Source organism: Heterocephalus glaber, unplaced genomic scaffold (assembly GCF_053883595.1).
Source record: "Heterocephalus glaber isolate CG9 unplaced genomic scaffold, H.glaber_assembly_v1.0 deba00001150, whole genome shotgun sequence".
NCBI classification, from domain to species: domain Eukaryota; kingdom Metazoa; phylum Chordata; class Mammalia; order Rodentia; family Bathyergidae; genus Heterocephalus; species Heterocephalus glaber.
In genome coordinates, this window is record NW_028258204.1 from 629801 (window position 1) to 654688 (window position 24888).

At 52.6% G+C, this 24888-nt stretch overlaps 1 protein-coding gene across 10 annotated transcripts in view; it reads right to left on the minus strand.

Moving 5' to 3' along the window:
* Window positions 1–24888, minus strand: part of Arhgap22 (Rho GTPase activating protein 22) — a 160295-nt gene that overhangs the window by 7685 nt on the left and 127722 nt on the right. For 6 of the 10 annotated variants that reach the window (XM_087210571.1, XM_087210569.1, XM_087210570.1 and 3 more), the window contains 3 exons: window positions 13662–13841; window positions 2864–3071; window positions 486–618 (listed from right to left, as the gene is read on the minus strand). In XM_087210571.1, the coding sequence (XP_087066697.1) occupies window positions 486–618; window positions 2864–3071; window positions 13662–13841 (521 nt within the window). Of the gene's footprint in view, window positions 1–485; window positions 619–2863; window positions 3072–6246; window positions 9716–13661; window positions 13842–24888 lie in introns of those variants that run through there. The other 4 variants (XM_087210572.1, XM_087210575.1, XM_087210576.1 and 1 more) reach the window with 3 other exon arrangements.

The window sequence follows — 24888 nt, forward strand, 5'->3', positions numbered from 1 at the left end:
GGACAGAAATGGGTAGAAGGTATCTTTATTTTGGAGCCCCAGGCCTGGGTGGCCTGAGCCAAGCATGGGAGAGGGAAGTGGGATAGGAGCATCCACTGAGACATGGCCACAGCCGGGCTCCCTCGACCAAGGTGGCCTTTAGGGGGCACCTGGCCCTTTTGAACACTGAGGTCTAGACACAGGGCGGGATGGGGGCCATAGAGAGGGCAGGATTCTCTGGCCACTTCCCTCAAAACAGAGAAGGATGCCCCCACCTGCCAAACAGAGCAGGATGCACCAACTCACCCCTACCCAAAACACACACACACACACACACACACACACACACACACACGGGAAGGATGCTCCCGGCCCCTCTCCTCCCACAAACACCAGGCTTCTGGTCCACATATGTAGGACACTGAAAGCTGAGGAGCTTGCGTCCTGACTCTGAGTGTGTGTGCCCAGCCAGCCCCCCTCCCAGGATGGGTCCCTGGGGCACTAACCTCCCCCTCGTCCTTGGTTAGCAGCTGGGCGCAGCTGAGGAAGTCCTCGTACCTAGCGAAGGGGATCACGGGCTCAGGCAGCTCCCGAAGGTACAGCTTCAGCAGGGAAGCCACTGTATGCACATCTGTCGTGCTGGGGGTGGGGGGGATGGTGACAGCGTGAGCCCTAGGACACTGCGGTCTGCGGCAGTGACACACACACCGCATCCCATAGCAGCCTCTTGCCTCAAGTCTGCAGTCAACCTCCTGGTGGCCATCCCCAGGTCCCTTGCAAGGCAGTGCTTTCCTGTGGCCCTTGCCCGGTGCTGCCAGCCCTAGCCTGTGCTTGCTCAGCTCCTGGGCTGGCCCTTGGCCTTGCAGTGAAGGTCACAGGCAGGACCCTGGCCTCTTGTTTGCTGTCTACACTCAGGCATCTGTGCTTATCACCTGTCTCTGGAGCCCTGTGAACCCACTGCCTGGCGTCAGTCCCCCTGCATGTGGCCTGGAGCTGCCCAGGCTACAGAGGTCCCAGGCCCGGGTTCGCTAGGTTCTGTTGGGCCTTGTGGCATAGTCCGTGGTCCACAGCCAGTCTCTCCTCCAAGCTGCATCTCAGGTTGTACCTGGGCCCCCGGAAGCCCATCTGCTTCCCCTGGGCCAAACCTTCCTCTCCCTTGGGAAGACCTCAGCAAAGACAGGCTGGGACCAGGAGGCTGTGGTCACTAAAGTGCCACCAGGCCTGGCTGCATCTCATGCCAGCCTCATTGAGATAAACTCTGGGTCCCCTTGGCCCTGATATCTGGGATTCTGGGGCTCTATGTCCTGACACGCACTCCAAACTCATACTGGCAGGGCCCCTCCCTGCCCTGTCCCAACCTCCGCTCTCCAATCAGATGTGCAACTTTCTGCCCGCCACTGCCTTCGCCTGGGCCAACTGGGCTGGCCACACCTGGGGCTCCAGGTTGAGCCTAAGGTCCCTGTCCTCTGGGGCTCCAGGGATTCAGGGGCAGCAGCCACCAGGTAAGGATGGTTGGGGGACAGAGGCAGAATAGCCATCAGGTCCCCTGCAGAAAGGCACGTGTCACAAAAAGGAAGAGTTAGGGAGGACATCAAGGGTCACGGGTCTGGGACACAGTGGCCCCTCCATTCTGCAGTCCTCCTTCCTACAGCCCCAGGCCCCACTGTTCAGCCCCCTCACACACTGACCTCCTCGAAGTCCCTGACTCCCTCCTTCCCCTCACCTGCAGAGGTCTTTCCTTCAACAGCTAGGGCAAGGCTTTTTCATGAGTCCCCTCCCTCCCACTCCACTGTGGATCCGGCCCAACTCAGCAGCCCAAAGGAGAGCCTGCCAATCTGGGGGCCTCCTAGCTAATGGTGCCTGAGGGGGCCAGTGCATGGCACAGTGGGCATGACGATCAGCAAGACTGGCCTGGGGCACACCAGCCACCCCTGCTGTTCACATCCTCCACGGGAGGCACATCAGCTGGCAGCCACAGACCCTCATATGTGGCATCCTCCTTATCCTCCAGTTCCGAGGACCCCACAAGGGCCTCATACCCAGGGGACCTTCTGCAACACCCAGAGCAAAGTGGGCAGTGCCAGGGGGCTTGAGGGACAGATATGGAACAGTTTGAGTCCTGATGGCTTCCAGCCTGGAAGGGTTCCTGATACAGGAAAAGCCAGGAAGAGGCTTCATGGCAGATGGAGGCCGAGGGCAGACTTCCTGGCAGGTGGACAGGCTACCACACACAGCAAGCCTGCACCCTGCAAGGGGTCATAAAGAGCACTAGGCCCGAGGGTCCCATCCTGGGGAGCTTCTGAAAGCCCAGGTGCCCCGGGCATTACCCAGGCAGTTTGTTTGGAGCCATCTCCAATCCTACACCAGACCCCATGAGCACAGAACAGGAGAGGCCTGGCTAGCAAATGTTCAGAGTGCACCACAGCTCACTGAGAGCCAGGGTTAGGACAGAGCTTCCCAAGGTACCAGGGAAAAGAGACCCCTAAGCAGCTGCAGCTCCCCGCAGCCTCTGCCCTGGGCTGTAAATGCAGTAGCCTATGATAGGGGGCAGCACCTAGTATGTGGGTAAGCCCCGGAGATGGGTTAGGGTGGGCACAGACCCTGGCAAGTGGAGAGGGAACCAAGCGGCTGTGCCATCTTGCCACTGATGGAGGCAGGGCCAAAAGACAGACTTCAGCAAGTCCTGGGTGCAACCGTGCCTAAATTTGTCTAGGCCGGCGGTCAGCAGATGCCTCTCCTCTCTCCTGCTTGTGCCTGGCATCATCCCCGAGGGGACCCATGGCTCTGTGCCCTGGGAGGGCTGAGATGCCCACCAGTGCAAGCAGTTAGTGTCCATGGAGTGCCCAGGCTTCCTGGGTACCACTTGCCCAGCTCCACAGCTCACCTGTCGAAGAGTGGCTTCTGGCCACAGTCGAAGGAGTCCTGCAGGCCTCGCACCAGGTCGGCCTGGCCAGGCAGGCGAAAAAGCCCCTCCTCAGCAAGCCCGCGCTCCCGGATGAAGTCCACACACTGCTCCACCAACATTGGGGCCAGTCGGGAGCCATACTTCCGCTCTTGGTAGACCGTGTCCTCCAGCCGCTGCCCAAAGATCCCTGGCACAGAGAGGGGCTGGTCATGCCTTCCACCACCCAGCCGGTGGCAGGAGACAGGCAGCAGGGACAACAGAGGGCTGTCAGGGCCAGAGGAGGTTCTTCCTGGGGAAACACATTAGAAACTGGAGGACATATATTGGGGCAGCCCCAGGACCCTGGACCAGACAAGACTGGCATGGGGGCCTGCAGATCCCATCCAAGCTGGGAGCCAACAGCCCCAGGGAGCATGCCTCATGAACTTGGTGACTGGTGATGGGTTTACAGTTACCCCTCACAGGAGCACTGACACCCCCAACCACATCCAAGCCTGCAGCCCCCAAGAGCACGGTGTGCAATAAGGACGCAGGTGTGTAGCTCGTGGGCAACAGGGATGGTGCATGAATGCAGACAACACCATCGTGACGCAGCATCCCTGCTTACTAAGGAATCCAGTCAGAGCCACACTGCTCCTGCCGAAAATAGAAAAAACATAGCACAGCCTTTGTGGAGTCCAGCAGGGTGGTGCCCTAAAACAACTTAGTACATATACTAAGTATGTGCCAGATATACCAGCAGTGCCACTTTGGGGATAAGAACTGAAAGCAGGGGCCCAAGAGGTCCCTGCACCCCGTATGTGCAGCAGCACTGCTCACAACAATGTCCAGGGTGGATGAGTAACAGTGTCAGGTCTACATAACAGAACAAGCAGGTTTAAGGGTCAAGAGGTTCTGACAGATGCCACAATGCCGACGAAACCCAAGGATGTTACAAAAAGACAGCCATTCACATTCACAAAAGGGCAAGTACATCCGGCAAGATTCCACCAGACTGGCGGAAATCAGAGACACTGGGGACGAGGAACAGGGTTAATGGGGACCGATTTTCAGTTGTGTAAAATAAAAAAGCTCTGGGTAGCCAGGTACAGTGGTGCACTCCTGTAATCCCAACATTTATGGAGGACTTAGGCAGGACACAGCAGCAAAGGAGTGATAGAAGAAAACAGCGAGAGGAAGAGGCCTGAGGAAGTTCTGGCTGAGGAAACACACACTACATGTGCGACTGGCTCCATAGGTTCCTCACAGCCCAGGTGGAGGGGAAGGAGCTGAGACTGGCACAGCTCTGTACCCCATCACTGGGCAGCAGGAGGAAAGGAACCCGTTCTGTGATGCCAGGCATAGCTCCAACCCACAATGCGGAGACCTGGGGTGTGCCAAGGGCACAATGCCCAAGCTCCATATTGTCCATGTGGCCTCTGAGGATGCAGTTGGCGTGCATTTGTCCTCTAGCAGCTACGTCACTTCTCTGGATACATCAGTCTGGCTCCTGCAATGCAAGTCAGTGGTACACACCTGCCGAGCATGCACAAGACCCTGGGTTCCATCCCCCCCAAAAAGATCGGTCCCTAATATGGTGCCCGGCATACAGCAGGACTCATCAGGCTCCTCCCACTGCTAGACCCAAAGACAAAGCCCACAGAATCGGGGGAGGGAAACTCCCCTTCTGGAAGAACATCCATGTGCCATCAGAGTGAGCACTAGCAGATGCCACCAGGGCTGGCGTGTGCACTGTGCACACAAGTGGACCTGTGCCCTGCACTTGGGCTATGTTCAGGTATGTGCACATGTGTGTTCACAGTATGCACGTAGGCTTACATGTGCAGGTGCACATGCATGTAAGGAAGTATGCTGAGGTCACTGGCACACCATGCTGTCCACTTCGAGTCACACACGGTATGGTAACTCTAGGACTATGACCATCACCAACACTACCTTGGCTGTTCAGGGGAGCAAACCAAGGCAGTAGGGTAGGAGATAGTGCCCATGTCCTCCTCGCCTGTAGCAGGGTCAAAGTTCGGGCCAGGTGCTCTGGCTGCAGGTGCAGAGGATGTCCCAGGCCACCCTTGCTGCCCACACTGGTGCGCAGACACCTAAGCAAGCCCATGTGTCCCCATCATTTCTCAGAGCCAGTCCCCAGGACCAGGTTTGGCTGGGCCACCTGGACAGGTAGCAGAGGTGGCAGTGCTGGCCAGGAGAGGAAGCTGCTGCCCCTTGGGACTTGTTGGGTAAGCCTAGCCACCCTGCTCCAGAGCCTTGACATAGGGTTGACACAACCAAGAGGCTAGCACTCTAGCTACCCAGGCTGTAGGGAGAACCCCTCCCAGTGGAGCTCCCCAGCCCTCCTGCCAACACCTGGCTCAGCAGGTCTGCTGGATCAGGTTGCTGGCCACGCCAGCAGGCTGCGGTTCCTCCAGAACCCAGCCCACACTGCATAAAGCACCTGAAGGAAACTGGCAGGGCTGCCCCTTTGGGGCTGAACCTACAGGTGGGCTCAGTCTCTGCCCAGCAGCCATCCCCTGCTGGCTCTCCTCTCCAGGAAGGTGGAGCAGGCTTAAGGAGCCACAGGCCTGGCTGTCACCTGCATCCCGGGTGACCTGAGCCTCTGCCACTGTACAGGGCTGCATATGAGCTCCACACAGGGCCCCTTCAAGGCCACCTGGGGAGGCCGCCCAGGCCCAGCAGGAAAAGGAGGCACTGGGATTCCCTTTGGAGTGAATCCAGGCTGAGTAGGCAGTTGGGCTGGGCCATCTGCCTGCCTGGGCTCTCTGTGGTGGCGGTGGCTGGGAGGCTGCAGAGCCCACACTCCTCAGGGAGCCACAAAGCAGGATGATTCCGGTTTTCCTCCTGGCCTCAATCCTCCCCACCCTGGGTCAGGACACCCACCAGTCTCCAGCCATCCACCCCACCTTTGTGGACTCATGCACGGAGGGACGGTCCCACAGCTGTCTCTGTCACTCCACAGGCTCTGCCTGGATACCGCACAGCCTGGGCATTGTGCACTGCGAACATAAATCCCACCTGGATCCCTCCCTGCTTCCTCACCCTCCCCTGTGAAACAGAGGGCGTGGGGGCGGGTATGGACGGCTAGGCCCCATGTACAGGGGATCCTCTCCACCAGGTGGTGGTTTTCTGAGGCCCAGGGGGAGATACTAGGCTCTGGGTCACAGTTTGTGTTCCCTTCCTACGCCGGCCCGCGGTGGTGGGAGATGGGGACTGACCCCTCGCGAGTCTGCCCTCCTTGCCGGGGTCTGATCGCCTCTTGAAAGTAGCCCACCCACCCCGACAGGAGACTGGAGGGGTCCTGCCCGCCTCGGGGGCCAGGCAGCCCAGCAACCCGGCCCGCGCCCCCCAGGCCCTACCTGGGGAGGCGGGAGCGCAGCAGGCGGGCAGGCAGCAGGGCGGCCTCGGGCAGACGCGGGCCCGGGAGGAGCCCCGCGCAGCCGGCATCAAGCCCATGGCGCGGGCGGCGAGGGGCAGCGCGGGCGGCGCGGGGGTGCGGCGCTGGAATGCCCGGCACGCGGCAGGTAGCGTCTTGCCCGCAGAGGCGGCAGCAGCGGCCCGGTGCAGAGGGGCGCGGGGTGGGGGGAGGTCTGCTCCAACGCGAGGCCGCCGGAAGCCAGTGCTGTGCTCTCCCTGCGCAGTTGCCGCCTTCTCGCTCCCCGGCTCCTCGGCTCCTCGCAGCCAGGGACCCTGGATCCTGTTCGCCAAGCTCCTGGAACTCAGCCTCGCCCGCCCCGGGGCAGGTGTGCGGGGCGGCCCAGAGGTTAGGCAACCGCGCTGAGTCAGCCGGCCTAGGGGCGCCGGGACCAGACGGTCCACAGCTCGGTCTGCCTAGGGCCAGCACCCTAGGGCCAGGGCCAGCGTGTGCGATTTGACCTCACCTCCCTGGGCACCCCTGAAAAGTATTCATGGACATCCCCATTTCAGAGAAGGCAGCTGAGGCCAAGAGGCCACACAGAGGGTAAGTGGCCGATCTTCATTCACACCCGGATTGTCCTTCTGCAAGGCCTGTGTTCTTCTAGGGGTAGATTCTGAGAAGAGCCCACAGTCTCATTTCCAGGGTGGTGAGAACCAGGGTTAGGGGGTCTGGGCCTGAAACAGCTGGCATGGAGGGTGCAGACTGCCCAGCACACTGCAAGGGGCGTGCTGGGGGAGCCCAGGGCCTGTGAAGGGTGGGGGTGGCCACAACTGAGTGGGCAAGGTGAGGCACGCTTCTTGCTCTTACTCAGCAGGACCTGGGCCGGGGAGAGGTGAGGGAGGTGCTCCCGAAAGCAAAATGTAAGGGATACCTCAAACCCCACTAACCAAGATGGATAACTTAAGGCAGTGTTTTTAAGAATAAAAGTGAATGCAAAAAACCTCATGGTAAACAAAATATCAAAATGTCAGACCAAGCGAGGTTCAGCCCGGCACCAGAATACACCCTGAGGACTACCCCTCACCAACCTCAGCCCTCCCAGACACCTGGACCTCAGTGCAAATCTGGGCATTTTGTGTTTCGTGCCGTGGGCTCTGAACAATGGCCCTCGCCCAAATGTCCACGTCCTAGTGCCTGGCACAGTAGGAGGAACTTGGAGCTGTGGCAAGGCTCAGGGCGGACAGCTAGTCCTGGACCACTGGGTGGCCAGTGTTCTCTCTGGTACTAAGAAGAGGCAGAGGGACATAAACTACATGAGGGAGGAGGCTACTGAGGACAGCACGGGGAGAGGGGAGGAACACAGCGCTGTAGAAAGCGGAGCAGGTGGGCAGGACCTCCTGGGATCTTCAGAGGAGCCCAGACCCATTGTTGACCCTGGACCTGAGCTCGGAGAACACTGGTCCAACCCCTGACCTCCACATCTGGAAGGGTAACTGTGATGATTCAAGCTGCTCAGTAGTTAGCAATAGAACCTAATCCCCCAGATATTTTTACGTTAATTATCATTTGTAAAAATATTACAAGGACATATATGTCTTGATTACTGAGCTTTTTGGTCCCCCTTGAATTCCTGTGGTTCCCAGGACAGTGACACCCATAGTCCAGGCTCTGCTGCTGAATGTGGGGTGGGGCAGAGTTCAGGGAAATGGAAGGGGAGGACAGTTCACAGCTGAGGGGCACTAGCCAGGGAGTGTCCTGCCTCAACCACCAGAAAAGCCTCAGGCAGTCCTGACCATGTTGAAAGAGAGGCTCCGAGGACTGTTGGGGCACTTGGCAGGTGGGGTACTCGGCACTTCTCAGTGGGCAGGCAGGCTCTGGTGCTGGCTTGTTTTTTGTCTCTCCAAGCCTCAGTTTCCCCTAGTGTGTGGTCACTGAGCAAAACTTGTCTGTCTCTAGGGAGCCCCAGACAGATGGAGGTCTGTAGCTGCCAAGCACTCTGAAGGCTCAGATGAGCCCCAGGAGAAGTCTGGGCCTTGCCCAGCTCGGGTGGCTTGCAGATGGGGGCACAGGTGGGCAGTGGAACAGCCTAAGGACCACTTCAGCTTGGCTACCTCTGAGCTGTGTGTGCAGCAGCCCAGGGCTGGGACTGGGGCTGGGGACCTCAGAGACAGCCTCCACCCTGGGTTTTGATGCCCCCACCCCATGCACTTCCTGACTAGAGGCTGCAGCACTGAGGTCTGCCTGGCAGGAGCACCTAGGACAGCCCACTCGGAGGCGGCCACCCTGCTCTCGGCCCTGGTGTGGGTTGTCAGGCCACTCACCACCCACCTCTAGACCTGGCTATCACTCTCGATCATCTAGAGGGCTGAAGTCCTCTAAGGTGCCTGAACCAGTTGAGAGCCAGCGACCCCAGGCCCAGGAGACCAAGGCCACCCTGCATCATGCTCTCCATCCACCATTGTCCCTTGCTAGGCCCCAGGCTCCCACAGACCTGGATGTTGCAACAGTGCCCCACTCACTATGACCAGGACAAGTCCCTGGGGTGTCCCCAGTGCTGTCTACTTTCTAAGGGAATCCGAGGGAACTGGCTGCACAGGTCTGTCAGCCCCAGGGAATACAAAGCCTGGTCCCTAGGGGCTGGGTGTAGGTGCTGGTGTACAGTAAGGAGGGATCCTGGGCATCCCTGGTGCTCTGCCCACCCATGGCTCAGCAGTGATAAAACCAAGACTCCTCTGTCCCTGGGACCTGGGCTCATGCAGCACAAAGGGCAGCCATGCAGCCCTGGAGCCATGCACCACCCCATAGCAGAGGGCAGGGACCCGAGAACGCAGTGAGGGGTGCTGGGCAGGTAAGCAGCCACACCCTGAGCCTGCACCACTGTGAGCTGCTCTTTGGATGAGGAGCTGATCTGGCCTCTGGCCTCCTGCCACCAGCTGTGGGCTTAGCTGTGCTGCCCATGGGGCGGTGGGCCAAAGTTGAGTGTCAGGTCTGCTGTTTCAGCAGGTTGCCCTTCACAGGATCTGGAGTTGCCCTGCAGGGCTTCGATGAGGATCAAGCGGCAGCGGGGAGGAGTGGTCCCCTGGGCACTAAGCTTGAATAGCCACCGTCCACACTGAGTCAAGTGTGGTGCTAAGGTTTCCTCTGGAGATGTCACTCTAAAACTGTTGCCTGCCCACAAACAGTACTGCCTTGGGCCCCTCCCAGTGGTCCAGGGCTGGGCTTGTCCAACTCTGAGACCTCAGGGAGCCTCCCTCCCCACACAATGTCAGCAACCTGGGGTCCGAGGAAAGTGAGGAGAGGCGGGGCTCTGGGGACCCCTGTGGGCCTGCTGCCTGGCTTCCCTCACTCCCCAGCCCAGCGCGCTCACTCTAGGCCCTGAGAGAGGCGGACTGTACTCCACAGTGCCCACTCTTGGAAGCAGAGAGCTGCCATGCACCTTGGGACGGTTGCTGACCCCACCCCAGGCTCCCCAGGACCCCCAGGTTCCTACCTCCGCTGGCTTCATGATCCACAGCATTGCAAATCCAGCCCAGCAGAAGTCCCCTACTCCCACAGACCCAAATCCAGTGGGACTGAGGAGTACCTTCACTACCCACGATGGTGAGGACAATGCACACCTCCGCCCTGAGCCGCAGCACCTCACAGGAAGGTGGAGCTCTTGGAAAGCCACACTTGGGATCCCTATATACTATACTCACGGCCCATCTCCAACCCCATCAAGTGTCTGCCTGCCACCCTCCTGGCATGCTGTCACCAGTCCAATACATGTCTGAACAGTGGCACCAATTCATACCCTGAAGATGCTATTATCAAAACAAAAACAAGAAGCAGAGGTTGCTGGCTGGGAAAAGGTAAGGAAGCCAGAACCTGGGCACTGGTTGGGGTGTAAAATGGCCCAGCCACAGGGAAAATGGTTGTGCAAGTCCTCAAGACAATGAAACATTCAAGCAGAAACCCCACTTCTGGGCATGTGCCCCAAAGAACTGAGAGCAGGGACTCTGACACCCATGTTCAGAAGGGCATTATGCACAGCAGCCCAAAGATGGAGGTGACCCAAGTGTCCCTCAAGGGATAAACAGACGCACGGTGATGAGTACTGTGGATGCAACATCATTCAACCTTTAAAAAGGAAAGAAATCCTGATACCCACTATAAGGAGGAGGGGCCTCAAGAGCATCGGGCCAAGAGACAAAAGCCAGGCACCATAGGGGCCGGGGATTTAGCACAGTGGTTCCAGCGCCTGCCACACAAGCACAAGGTCCCGAGTTTGATCCCTGATACCAAAAAATAATAATAATAATAATAAAAGCCAGGCACCAGAAACAAACACTACATAATTCCACTTCTGCACGGTCCCTGGAGCAGCCAGGGGCAGAGTAGGTGGCGGTGGCTAGGAGCAGGCTCGGGCACTGGGCGGAGGGAGGAAGTGTGTATATCTGCACAGAGCAGGGTGGTGCTGGCTGCACATTTAAAAACTGTTGACATGTGACATTTTTGGGAGTGTGCATTTTACCACAGTAAAAAGTAATGAAATAGAAGATGCTCAGATTTAAAAAACAACTTGGGAGTCTGAATGTCACTCTCATTAGTTCTCTCTCCCCACTGTGCTTCTCTGGATACAAACCTCCTAAACCCAGCAATGCCCAGAATGTGCCCCCCAGGCCAGCCCTGCCCCAAGAATCAGTCATTATCCTGGCTGGGGCCTGCATTTGGCTTTTTCAGAGATGGTCCTGGGAGTTGTACCCAGGGCCTTCACACCAAGCTACATCCCCACCTCACCCCCATTTTAAAATTATTCAATAGGTTCTTGCTAAATTGCCTAGGTACAATGCTCCTGCCTCAGCCTCCTGGAGTGTTGGGACTACAGGCATGCACCACCACTCCCAGCTAGCATTCGGCTTTTCCAGGCCTTTCTGTGGGTGACCCTGAGTCTCCTGCACCATCCAGAACAGCTGCCTGAGCTTCCGCCTGCCCTCCCGGGGAGGAGAACAGAAGCTCTGTGTGTCTCCTTCCCCACTATGCCCTGCTGCACCTGGCAGATGCCCATGACTGAATGAGGACCATTTAGCATCCAGGGAGGGCTGAGCACTTGGCATCCTTTCTCTGTCTCCACACTCAGGATAATCCTGCAGAGCAGACACTATTCTCATTTTGCCAACAAGGACCTGCAGGCACCGAGAGGAGAAGTGGTATACCCAGGGTCACACAATGAGCAGGCAGCAGCGTCAGACCACAGTCAGACCAAAGCCTGTGCTATCCCCGAACCTGGCAAGGCAGGTGGCAAGGCACCAGGCTTCGAGGCTCGCAGCCCTCTCTGGACCAGCACACACACAGGGTCACTGTCATTGCTGAAACAGCCTGGGGACCCATCACTGTCACAGAGCGGGCATGAGGCACCACCCGACACAGCACAGAAGTCTGCAGATCAGACTGGGAGTGTTGCTCTCTTAATAGCAACTCTTTTTTTTTTTTTTTCTGTTGGTACTGGGGATAGAACCCAAGACCTTCCCACTGACCTACATCTCTAGCTCCTTTTTACTGTTTTATTTTGAGACAGTCTCCCTAAGTCTCTAAGTTGCACAGGTTGGGCTGGAACTTGTGATCCTCCAGGCTCAGCCTCCCACAGTGCTAGGATTTGCACCTGGCTAAGTCCTCTAACCCAGGAAGGCGGGCTGTCTTTCCACCTCTTTAGGTCTCCTTTAGTTTCAACAGGGCTTTGTCATTTTAGAGTGTAAGTTCTGCACTTCCTTTGTTAAGTTTGTCCCTCAGTATCTTACTCTTTTTGATGCTGTCATAAATGAAAGTTTCTTGGTTTTGTTTTCATTTTGTTCATTGCTGCTATGCAAATACAATTGATTTGTGCGCATTGGTCTTGTACCTTACAGCCTTGTCGAGATTTTTTTATTAGCTCTACTTGTTTTTTAGTGGATTTCTGGGGATTTTTAATACATTTAAGATCATGTTAACTGCAAATAGGGAAATTTTATGTCTCCCTCTCCAACCTGGTGTACTTTGTTTCACCATCTTTCTTAACTGTCCTGCTAGAATCTCCAGAGCATCACTGAAAGGAAGTAATGAGGGTGAGTGTCCCTGTCTTTGTCCTGGTCTGGAAGGAAAATCTGCCATTCTTCCTTGATTAAGTATCTGTGGGATTTTTGTTTTGGTTTGGTTTTTTGAAATAGAGTCTCGCTATGTAGTCCAAACTGGCCTTAAGCCCACTACTGTAGCCCAGGCTGGCCTCTGATTCACTGCAATCCTCCTGCCTCAGTCTCCTGAGTGCTGGGATTACAGGCATGTACCACCACACCTGGCTTGAATATCTATGGGATTTTGTAGGTGCTCTTTATCAGGTTAAATTCTCTTCTATTCCAAGAGTGCTGGATTCTATCAGACAGTTTTTTGGAGTCTACTGACATAGTCATATGATTTTTGTCCTTTATTCTATTGATGGATTGCATTAATTGATTTGCAGATGTTTAAAATCACCCTGGAGTTCCTGGGATGACTCATTTGATCATGGTACACAATGTGTGTGTGTGTGTGTGTGTGTGTGTGTGTGTGTGTACTGCTGGGGATGAACCCAGGGCCTCACAGGCTGGGCAAGTGCTCTCTCTACCACTGAGCTCCACCCAGCCCTGTAATCTTTTATATACAGCTGGATTCTGTGCATTAGGGTTTTGTTGATTTCTGCATCTGTACCTGTCACCCCTAGCCTCTGTGGCCCATTACTCCTTCCCTTTATAGCAAACTTGCTGAAAGAGTTGGCTATGCCCAAGGCCCAGCCACCCGCCCCCCTCTCTCCCCAGCTCAATTCCTACCTCAGGGTCTTTGCACCTGTGGTCCCTATGCTGCTGGGTTCCCTGGGCATTTCCTTAAGCCAGAATCATCCCCCTGCCTCCCAGTGAGCTTTCGCTTGGCTTCCCTGTGTCTTCACACCTGGATGTCACAGGATACAGTGTGTGTCTACAGGTATCTCCCTCCCAGAGAAGAGGGAAGAGGCATGGCCTGCCTTGCTCACCACTAGCCTCGCATGATTTAGGCACCATAAACACACACACACACACACACACACACACACACACATATGCATTTTTGAATAAAGGAAGAATCAAGTCAAGAGCAAGCACAGTTTTCAGATCAGGGATGGGGGGCGGATGTGGTGGTGTGCAGGCAGGGCAGGGTCCCTGTGTGGCGGCAGGGAACCAGACCTGGGGCGGCAACGTCTTGAAAGCCAGGCACAGTGCACAGCATCTGCACAGCAGGCCTGATGTCTCCTGCAGGGCCAGCTGGGTACAGGGTGTGAGCTGTGACCTGAGGGCTGCAGCCGAGGGGTCAGGCTGTGTCACATGTCAAGGACACGGCCAGCAAGTCCCCAGCAAGGACCTGGTGGGCTGAGGGAGGAAGGGGTGAGATTACCTTTACACAAGGGTTCTACAGGGTGGGCACGTGAGCTATGGGCAATACCTCCACCCTGTGGGGCCCAGATGACCCGGCGGATGGCCTGCACCCAGTCCTCCATGTCCCTCCTGGAGCTGGCCATGAGCAGGAGCGCCTCAGGGCCGGCTGCTGGAGCCTTCTCCTGCTCCCTGGCACCACCTGCAAGACAGGGAGACAAGGCTTAGCTCAGGGCATGTGTGCAGGACAGTGGGCCCCCACGAAGCAGATTCTGGTCACCTCAGCCTCCTGCAACCTTGTACACCCTTCTCTCGGTTTTCTCTTTTCTCCCTTAGTCTCACTTTGCTATTTTTTATTTATTTATTTATTTATATTATTTTATTTTTTTTGGTACCAGGGATCAAACTCGGGTCCTTGCGCTTGCACAGCAGGTGGCGAAACTACTGAGCTAAATCCCCGGCCATACTGAGTTTTTTTTTTTTTTTTTTTTTTTTGGTACCGGGGATCGAACTTGGATCCTTACACTTGCACAGGAGGCGGCGAAACCACTGAGCTAAATCCCTGGCCCTACTTTGCTATTTTTTATATCAAAACAGAAATGATGAAAAGCATCTTAGAGCACTATCAGAAAAAAAGATCCAGATTTCAGGCTGGCTCAGCCACAGTAGCCTCATTACAGGCTTTGTTGTAGATCAATGTCACCGACCTCAAAGGCACAGTTCACTGTCACTATGTCCTTGGAGTGATTTCCCCCAGCCCTGTGCCCCATCCTGAAGGAGAAAGCAGATTTCCCGAAGATAAGAGCATTACAGAGCCTGGACATTAAACCTGAAGGGAGCCCAGCAACCAGCACTGCCCCCTGTGCCCACATGCAGCTGGGCATTGGTGCTGAGGCAGCAGACACCACCCGGAGCCATCTCCCTGCCAGCAGTTGTGTGGCTCTGCATCTGCAAGCATCTTCAAAACGTCTGTGGACCACTTCTGCTGAACTCAACGTGCAGCTGGATGGGCTGGTAGGAAGGCATCTGTCTCTGCAGCCACCCTCCAGGCCCATAAGCTGCAACCCACTAGTCCCTGATGAGGTGCCATAACTGAAGATCCCATCCAGGAGCATCTGCTGGTGGGTCGAGTTCCCAAGTGGGACATAGTGGGCTCCCCGAGACCCAGGCTGGTCCCTGTGGGAGCTTGAGCCCAGCGATGGAGCCCAGACATCAGTGCTTCCTGGGCACTGCCACATGCTGGCACTTCCCCCTCAAACTCCACACCATTCATGCCTCTAACATTGGGCTTCACTGCCTGCCCACCACCTGCAGTTTACAAACCAGGAAACCGAGGCACAGATAATACTGTTCTTGCTGGATAATACTGTTCTTGCTTCTAGGTCCTGGCTCTGGTCTCTCAGCCACCCACCCTCCACAGGGTGAGGTGAGGCCACGCTGCCCAGGAGCTTCCTGGAGGAAGGAGCCTGGGAGGAAGGGGTGATGCTGGCCACAGGTGCCTGAGTGAGGCTGGGAGGCCAGGGAGCCGGGGCAGAGTAGGGCAAAGCTATTGCAAATGGGGAGCCAAAGACGACACCGCACTGGGGACACTGGGGAGAGGAAGCCGGAAAGATTTCTAGACAAGGGTCTCAAGATGCTCGCTTGCTGAGAAGAAAAGGACCTGGAGACCCTGCACCAGGGGTTCATCACCGCCCCTCCTCTACCCTTAGAACTCCCTTTTGGACCTTATCTTGAATTTCTCATTTTAAAATTCGCGAGTTGTGCCTGGTCCAAGGTCTGAACTGAAGTTCATTCTTCTGCATGTGGATGTTCCTGTACCTATTCCGAAAAGCCTACTCTTTCTCTTTCTGCTTGCCAGCGCCTCCCAAATAAGAAGAGTTTTACTCCTTCTTTTCCAGTCTGGGTAGCTTCTATTTACTTTCTGTCTAATCGCACAGACTAGTGAGATTGACATTGAATACAATGTTGGCGAGGGCTGGGGATTTAGCTCAGTGGTTATGGTGTCTGCCTCGAAAGTGCAAGGTCCCGAGTTCGATCCCTAGTACCAAAAAACAACAACACACATACAATGTTGACGAGAATGAGCATGCTTGCGTCATTCCAGATTTGTGACAAAAGCATTCGGATTCTCATCTTTAATTACATCCACTGCAAGGTGTCTGTAGATGTCCTTTATCAGTTTGAGGAAGTTCCTTCTAGTCTCGAAACTAGAAATGTTATTTGAGAGCTTTACTCAGCAGTAGATGTTGGATTTGTCAAATGCCTTTTCTGCATTGACTGAAATAATCACACAATTTTTTTCAGCATGGTACTATGCTGAATTATAGTAATGCCTCAGCTCACAAATGCTTCTGTTTCAGGGGCTTTCAGACAGAAAAAGTCAAAATTTTTTGCTTCCATTTGTGAACTCCACATCATTTAATAAATATGATGGTAGCCATTTTCCCCAGAATTGTGGAACAATAAGTTTGTGAACCGAAGTATCACTGTACATTGATGTGAAAGCAATCTTCTATTCCTAGGACAAATCACAATGACAATGATATATTATCCTCTTCATAGAATGCTGAATTCAGTTTTATTAAGGACTTCTCTACTCATGAGTAATAAGCTTTGGTCTCTTTTCCCGTAATGTCTTTTTCTGCCTTTGGTTTTGGGGTGCTGCTGGCCTAACAGAATAACTAGTGAAGGATTCCTTCCTTTTCCATTTTTTCAGAGTTGTATAGGGTTTCTATTATTTCTTTCTTAAGCATTTGGTAGAATTCATCAGTGCAGCCACTGGGGCCAGGAGGGTTTTTTTTGAGGGGAGGGGCTGGTTAACAACAAATTAAGTGTCCTCTAATAAGTTTATTCTTCAGGAGCAAACTTTGGTTCTTTTTTTTTCTTTTTTTTTGGTACTGTGAATCGAACTCGGGTCCTTGCGCTTGTGCAGCAGGCGGCGAAACCACTGAACTAAATCCCCGGCCCTGTCTTTTCTGTTTCATCTGAGTTACTGAACACATTGGCCTAAAGTTGTTTACCATCCTTTTATCCTCCTTTTATATCTGAGGAATTTCTAGTTTTATGACTTTTTAGATATGGAAAAAATAGCAATTTGGTAATTTGCTTTTTTTCTCCTCCTTTTTTCCCCTGATCAGTCTTGTTAGAGATTTGTCATTTTTATTGATCTAAAAACAACAGCCTTTTTGTTTTCCCCACTTTGTTGTTGATAAACGTATTATAAAGGGCCACATGGCAATTATCTTAGGTTTTTAGGCCAGGTAATCTCTATCATAATTTTTCTACTCTGCAAAAAAAAGTGCTAAAGTATGTGTAGACCCTTTTCTTCCTATTTCACATAGGAAGAAAAGGGGCAAAGGGGAAGGAAGTGGGAGGGCTAGAGGAAAGGATAGAAGGGAATGGGAATAATATGAGAAAATGGAAAAACAGGAACAAAATCTTTGTAAATAGGGAGGAATGGAGGGGTTGAAGGGAGGGCTGGGCAAGGGTGAAAAATAAGAACCAAGAGAGACTATGTAAAGGTGCAAATTTCCAATGATGAATGTCATTATATTGTATACCTAAAATGTACCAATTATTAGAATGAATAATCGAAAATGTAAAATAGGAAGAAAAGGTCCAAAGGGGTAGGGGTCGTGGGAGGGGCAGGGGAAAGGAAAGAAGGGAAAGGAAAACTGCTGAGAAATGGAAAAAATGGAAATAAAGTCTTTGTAAATAGGGAAGGGTGGAGGGGGTGAAGGGAGGGCTAGGGATGGGGAAAAAATAAGAACCAAGATGCATTATGTAAAGGTACAATTCCCAATGAGAAATGTAATTGTGTTGTCTACCTACAATGTACCAATAAAAGAATTTAATAAAAAATAAAAATAAAAAATAAAGTACGTGTAGACCATTTGTCAACGAAAGGGCCTGGCTTTGTTGTTGTAAATTTAATTTACAAAACAGGTAGCCAGCCTGCGGTCTGTGGTTGGCCATCCTGTGTTCTATTTCATTGATTTCCACTCTTACTACTTATTACTTATTTTCCTCTGCTTACTTTGTGTTAATCTGGTCCTCTTCTTGTTTGTCATAGGGTTTAGTGCTATAGTCAGCCCCCCAAATACCACCTTGGAACATCCCCAAATTTTTGGTATGGTGTACTTTCATTTTAGTTCAAAATATTTTCTCATTTCCCTCTGAATTTTTTCTTTGACCTATAGGCTACTCACAAATGTGTAGTTTCCAAATCTGAGGGTACTTTTCAGAAATCTTCCTGATACTGATTTCTAATTTAATTCTATTGTGGTAAGAGAACAAAGGGCTTGAATCCTTTTTAAAACTTGGTTTTGGTCCACTGTGTGGTCTATCTTCGCAGCTGCTCTATGCACACGGAGTCTCCTAGTAACTTTTCTCGGTGCTGAGACAAAATATCTAATACCCACAAGTTAAGAGAGGAAAGGTTTATTTAGTCACAATTTGTGGAGGTTTGAGTCCATAGTGGGCTAGCTCCAAGGCAGGGTGCCCTGGCAGACAGGTATCTCAGAGAAGAAACAGTTTATGGTGGGCAGAAGGTAGCAAAGCAAACAAGGGACAACCACAGCTCTTTCTATCCCTTGTATATTATCCAGGCTACTTAGGGTGGGTAGCACTCACACCCTTAATCCTAGTGTCCTTGAGCCTAGCATTGCACCATGAATCAATCCCACCATCACACACTCTAGATCCAGCCACCTCTGAAAAGCCCTACCTATGACTGCATGGGCTTTGAGGGGACATCTAGACACAAGCCGTATCACAGGGAAAAGTCATGGTGCTGTGCTTGGGTGGAGGACCCTATAAATGTCAATTAGGTCTAGCTAGATCATTTTGTTCAAATCTTCAGTATCTTTATTGATTTTCTGCCTAGTTGTTCTAGGCAAAGGGTATTAAAATCTGCAATTAAAACCTTGGATTTGTCTATGTCTCCTTGCATTTCTATCAGTTTTTGCCTCATGTAGTTGGAAACTGCCATTAGGAGCATATTTAGGATTGTTATGTTGGTGAAACCCTTTTTTGCTTATGAATTGGCCTCTTTATCTGGAATAACATCCTTTGTTCAGAAATTTTTGCTACAAAGTTACTTCAGCCTTCTGATTAGTGTCAGTATGGCATGTCTTTCCCCATCCTTTTACTTTTAAGGTATTTACATCTTTATATTGTAAGTGCATTTCTTGTCAGGCATAAGTTTGGACTTCCTTTTTAATCCAATCTGATAAGCTTGATTTATAATGTGATTATTGGCATGCCTTGGGTTTAGGTCTGTCTTTTATTTGCCATTTTTCCCAACTATTCTTTTCTTCTATGCCTTGAGTTATTTTATTTTGTGATTTCATTCTGTCTCCTTTGTTGTTGACTTATTAGTAAAAATCAATCTCTCGCGCCTCTCCCCGCCCCATGCTGTAGTGACTGCTTTAGGGTTTGCATCTTTACTTACTACAGTCTACCTTGGGGTATGTCACCCTCTTCCTGTATGCTGTTATATACCCTTATGTGTCCCAAAGTACACTTCGATTATTTGTACTTAAATAGTCAATATTCTTCTGGCCTGAGAAACTTAGTAAAACCTAGTTTCAAATTAAAGAATAAAAAAATGCTGGGGATGGATCTCAGTGCAAAAACCTTGTGTTCAATTCCCAGTACCAACCCCCACCCCCACCCCAACCCCTCAAAAAAGGGGGAAGAGGGAGGCAGGAGAGGAATTAGAGAGAAGCAGTTGCGGAAGGAGAGAGACACAATGTGATAAGCACGTGACCTGTCACATTGGCCTTGAAGGCAGAGGAGGCAGGTGGGGAAGAGCTGAGGAAGGTGGGCAGCTTCTAGAAGTTGGAGAGCTGGAGAGAAAGGATTCTCCCGGGATCCTCCAGGAAGGATGCTTTTCCTGAGAGAAAAGCCTTCTATTCGTTCTCTCCAATTCCTATGAGCAATGCCATCTTCCATCCTGGCAGGCAGGAGCAGGTACTGTACTATTCCCTGCCCTGTGTTGGGGAGGGCTCTGTTTAGTCCTTTCTAGTGGTTCTTTCTCCAGCCAGAGTTTCTCTCTGGGACCTCTTTCCTCTTGAGTATTCCATCCTGCAAGCTCTAGGGCTCTGGTCTCCCCAGACTCCATTCTGTGTCCTCAACCCAAGAGTCCAGTGGGCTTCCCTTCCTGCACCCCAGCCTAGGAATTCCCTCAGGTCAGTACTGAGGCACATGTACCTCTTCTTGTCTGCCCTTCTCCTGGGGGTCCTCCACTGTCACGTCCAGTATCTTAAAAGCATTTTGTCCTTTTTTTCCCTTTTCTTTCTTTTTCTTCATTGTTTCAGGTGGGAATATAAAGCAGTCCCTGTTTGGTCATCCTGTGCAGAAGTGAAAGTCATACCCCCACATCTCAGGGGCCCTACATGTGAAGAGCTACATGAGGTGATCAACACACAGTGATAGCCTTAATAAATCCTGACAGATCATTACTAAGCCCACTTTGCAGATGCAGAAACTGAGTCCCAGAGAAGTTAAACAGCTACAAACAAACAAGCAGAGGGGTTGGGATGCAAAGCCATGTTTGTTTACTGTGAACACATTCTCTTTTTTCAACTGAAAACCATCTTTGCAACAAGAGGTCAAGGGAAGTGATTAATTATTAAACCTGGGATTAATTACAGCCTTCAACTGTCTATGCCCACCTTTTCCTCTACTGCTTATGAAAGACTGAGATTAGCATTTTGTTAGAGAAAATAAATACAACAGCAAATATTTCTGAAAGAAATTCATCATGAGAGACAGGCCTGTGATTGTGATTCTTTGTCTTTCCCTTTTCTTTTTTAAAGCAGTCCGTGTGGCCACTGTGTAGCCTTCCCACCTGACTACATACCCTGGACACCAATACCCTCCAGGGCAGTGCCCACCCTGACCTCCACCATGGGGGCAGAGGCGCCTGACTTCCTGGGCACCAGAATCAGGCATCTGCAGGAGGAAGATGATGAAGGCAGCTGTCGCGTTGGGGAGTAAAGGGGATGTGCCCCTAGCTCTGAACCCCAGTGTTCACTTTTATCATCATCCTCAGTCAAATAAAGGGTAAGCAGGGTCTCTCAGCCTCGCACTGCTGCCATTTTGGGCAAGAGGGCTCTTCATGGGTGGTGGGGATGCCCTGTTCATAACACAATGGTCTATCCCAGCCTTGACCTGCTAGATACAGTAGCAGTAGCCCGTCCCTGGCTCCTAGGATATAACAACCAAAACTGCGGCGATAAATTGCCAAGCGCTCCTGGGGAGCAAAACTGCCTCAGGTTCGCTACAGTCACGTGACAACCCACAGGCACAGCATGGCCCCAAAGTGATTCCCGCCTCTTCTATCAGGGTAGCTCCTTCCTGTGTCCCATCTTGGTGTGGGCAACCAGGTGCTAAGGCGGACAGCAGGGGGCCACCTCATCCACATTCTCCTCTGGTGGGCTCATCTGCAGTGACTCCAGTCAAACTCAGACCCGTCCTCTGTGTGGCTCTCTCATCATCTCCACATACAGCAGGCAAATTCAAAATATATTCCAAATCAGATCACTTTCTCCCAGTCCAGGCCACTGTCCTTTCTCAGCTGGAGGACCAGCATGGACTCAGGTTCCCTCCCTTCCCTCCTAAGATCTAGTCTTCATACGGCAGCCATAGTGACACGGTTAAGACCCAAACCAGCTCCCACACCTCTCAGTGCTCCCTGGGTTCCTCAAGTCTCAAGGCTGGCTTGTCCTTCTCCCAAGCTTTCATTCCTGGCCACCCTTGCTTTGCATTTTGCCATTTTCTAAGCATGCCCAGCTCGCTTCTGCTCTCTACATCTGTTACCCACTTGCTGTGCCTCCTCCTCCTCAGACCTTTCCTGTAGATCACCTTCTTGGGGAGCCTTCCCTGACCACGCTGCTAAACTTTACCAGACCTCACCCACCACTTCCCAGGCTCCTGTCTAGCCTTTGTTTTGCATAGCATTTTTCTGGGGTCAAATGCACACACACACACACACACACACACATCATGGTTATTTATGCTATTCACCTGCCCTGCCATAACAGTACCCCTGAGGTGCTCACACTGCACCCAGGCACAGTACTGGCCAAAAGAGGGCATCAGAAGTCTGAGCACTCAGAATCAGAAAGGAAGAGGTGTCATTACCCCATTCCAGAGGAAAGGAAACCAAAGCCCAGGGATGCTTAGAGACATATCCAAACTATAGCTGAACAGTGGTCCTAGGTGACTCTGAGCCATGACCCAGGCAGGCTGGCTCTGCCCCAATGCCAGCTGCATCCACTGCTTCCACCTGTGGCTTGTGGCAGACACCAGCCCAGGGGTTGGAGCTAGTAGGGCTCCAGCCCAGCCAGTGCCTCCCTTCCCACTCCTGAACTTCAGAACTTCCTTTTATGCCCAGTTCCCCTTTCCACCTAAGGGAGAGGTTTTGGGGGACAGGAGGTGGCTCTCAGATGCAGCAGGTCCTAAGGGGCCCAAGATGAGAACTGGCTTTCAACTTCTCCATGCAAATACTAAGAAAAGAGGAGCACATGATATGCGTGGATGCCTTCTCTAAACCATGGGTCCATGCGGGTCAGATGAGAGAGCTTTCATTCTGATAGCACTTTGCAAAAGGGTTACCTGACCCAGCCCTACCCTACCAGCATTTAAGGAAAACATTTTTTCAAAAAGACCATTTAAAAGTGGCAGCAGCAACGGCCTGTGATTAGACTCAGTGCCCGCTGTCCTTCTGTTGTCTGCCCAGGGAGCAGGGAGCTCATAGCAGGACCCCAGGGTGAAGGCCAGGTGTAGGGAGCCAGCTTCCTACAGCATGGTGGTCAAATGGAGACAGGTGAACTACTTGTGCAGTCTTGATTATGTGACAAAGAAGGAAAATGAAGCCGGGAGTTAAGGCACACACCTGTAATCCCAGCACTCTGGCAGGCTGAGGCAAAAGAACTGAAAGTTCAAAGTCAGCTTGGACAATTTAGTGACTTTCTGAGACTCTTTCACACATACTCACACACATACATACAAACACACACACAAAGGCTGGGAATATATCTCAGTGCAAAGGCTTTGGGTTCAATTCCTAGTATCACCAAAAAATAAAAAAAAAGTAAAATGAAACAAGTGTTATCATCGTTGTCATCATCATCATCACCATTAGTGTTAGTGGTTCTGGGGTTTGAACCCATGGCCTTACACATGCTAAGCAGGTGCACTACCACTGAGCTACACAGCCCCAGCCCCAGCCCCAGCTGTAATTATTTTAATAACATTTTTTGTTTATGCCAATATTTTCAAAATAGTATAATTAGTTTCAACATGGAATCAACAAAAAATTATTGAGTATTTTTCATGTTTGTACTGAGTCACTTGGTATATATGCAACATTAGAAGTGCACCTCAGGGGCTGGGGATTTAGCTCAGTGGTTCTGCCACCTGCCTCATAAGCCCAATGTCCCGAGTTTGATCCCCGGTACCAAAAAATAAACAAAAAAAAGAAATGCATCTCAGGCAGAACCAGCCATGTTCTATGTCTCAGGAGCTGCTTGCTGGTGGCTGCAGTAATGGGCAACTCATGGATGGTGTGGGACTGTGGTGGGCGGTGCTTTGTCTTTGGGGGCCACTGTTCTGCCCACCATGCCCCCAGGAGATGGTGTGTGTTGGGGAAAACAGACACCCTCCAGCATCTGTGTGTGGCCAGCTCTGAGGAGCCAGCCTGTTGAAGTCTGCACAGAATCCCAGGGACACTGCCCCTCTGCATCCCCCAGGTCCTCCTCCTTCTCTCACAAGATCCTCTTATTCACTTGGAGTGAGCGAGTGCCACTAACCTGTCAAGTGCTGCTCTCCTGTCCAGCACCCCTACTCCTCACCCCTGCATCCTCGAAGCTCACCTGGGACCTCGGCTGCCCACTTACCCCAGGGTGGATGCCTGATCCTCTTCAGGTGCTTGGCAGGGCAGAAGGGCATGGTGCATTTGGGAGGAGGGTGGCCCAAGGGACTGGGCTGGGGACAGTGTCAGGCAAGGTCTCCACCAGTGTGCTCTGCCCTGGGCCTTTTGTTTGTCCTGGGACTTCTGCATTTCTCTGCCTGCTGAAGGCTGGGAATGTCCAGGGTGAGGCACGGAAGAACTGGGGGATCCCCAGGGTTTTCAGTCCCTGGAGGGAGGGAGACGGGGAGCCACAGAAATCTCCACACAAGGTGGATCCTAGCCTTCTGCATGCCCCTTGCCATGCACCCCAACCCTGGGTATGGGGTGCATCCATTGATCCATCCTGGTCTCCCAACACCAGGCAGGGCTGCTTTCCCTCCTGGGCTGACAGAGGCCCACGAATACAGGTGGCAGCCAGCTAACTGCAAGTGCAGGACACACTGGCTCAGTGCCAGGGATACAGGCTGAGAGCTGCTTCTTTATATTTTGTTTCCTCATCAGCAAAGGATCTGACCCCCAGTTCTGGTGAAGGTGAGAGACGTGAAGAAACTAGGCCCTGGGCAACATATCTGTGTGGGCTGCATGGAGGTGCCCTCCTACTACCTAAGGTTGGCATTTCCCTCTGTGTCACAAAGAGGCAGGACAGCAGGGCTCCAGGAAGGTCATCCTGCTGGGGAGTGACACCATCAGGACTTCCTCCCTTGTGATGCTAGGCTGGAACCCAGAGCCTCACACATGCTAGGCAAGTGCTCTGCCAAGAGCCACACCCCAGCCCCAGGACAGAAACTGAGCTGCTATGGACATTAGCTGCTACCCTGCCCACATTTCCTCCACTCCCTGGTCAAAGACAGGCAAGTGGAAGTCAGCTCCCTTGCCCAGCCCAGCACCTGTCCTGAGGACATTTCTGCCCAGCTGCCAGCACCTGTCCAGGAGAAGCTGCCCACAGTGACCTCTGAGGTGCTAACAGCTCCTGTCTATCACTGGGGTGTCACAGGGCCAGCCTCCTTGGAGAGATTAACAGAAAGGCAAGAGGCTTATGCTCAGCACTTCCAGAGGGCATCAGGATGCTGAGTGCTGTTTCTGATGCTAATGGCTCTGCCTCCTCCTGATGGCACAGCAGCAGGCCAGTTCCTGGGAGACTTTTCCCACCTTTGCCTCTGCCAGAGAGGACTGGAGGCTGGCACTCAGCTCTGCCATTTAGACACAGGTCACAGAGACACAGAAGGCCAAGGCAGGTGAAGAAGGTGTGGGGAGCCCAACAGAGTGAGACAGCCAGCTGCTCCAGGGCCAGGCTCTCCTGTGCCCTCAACTTGTGCCATCAAATAAATCT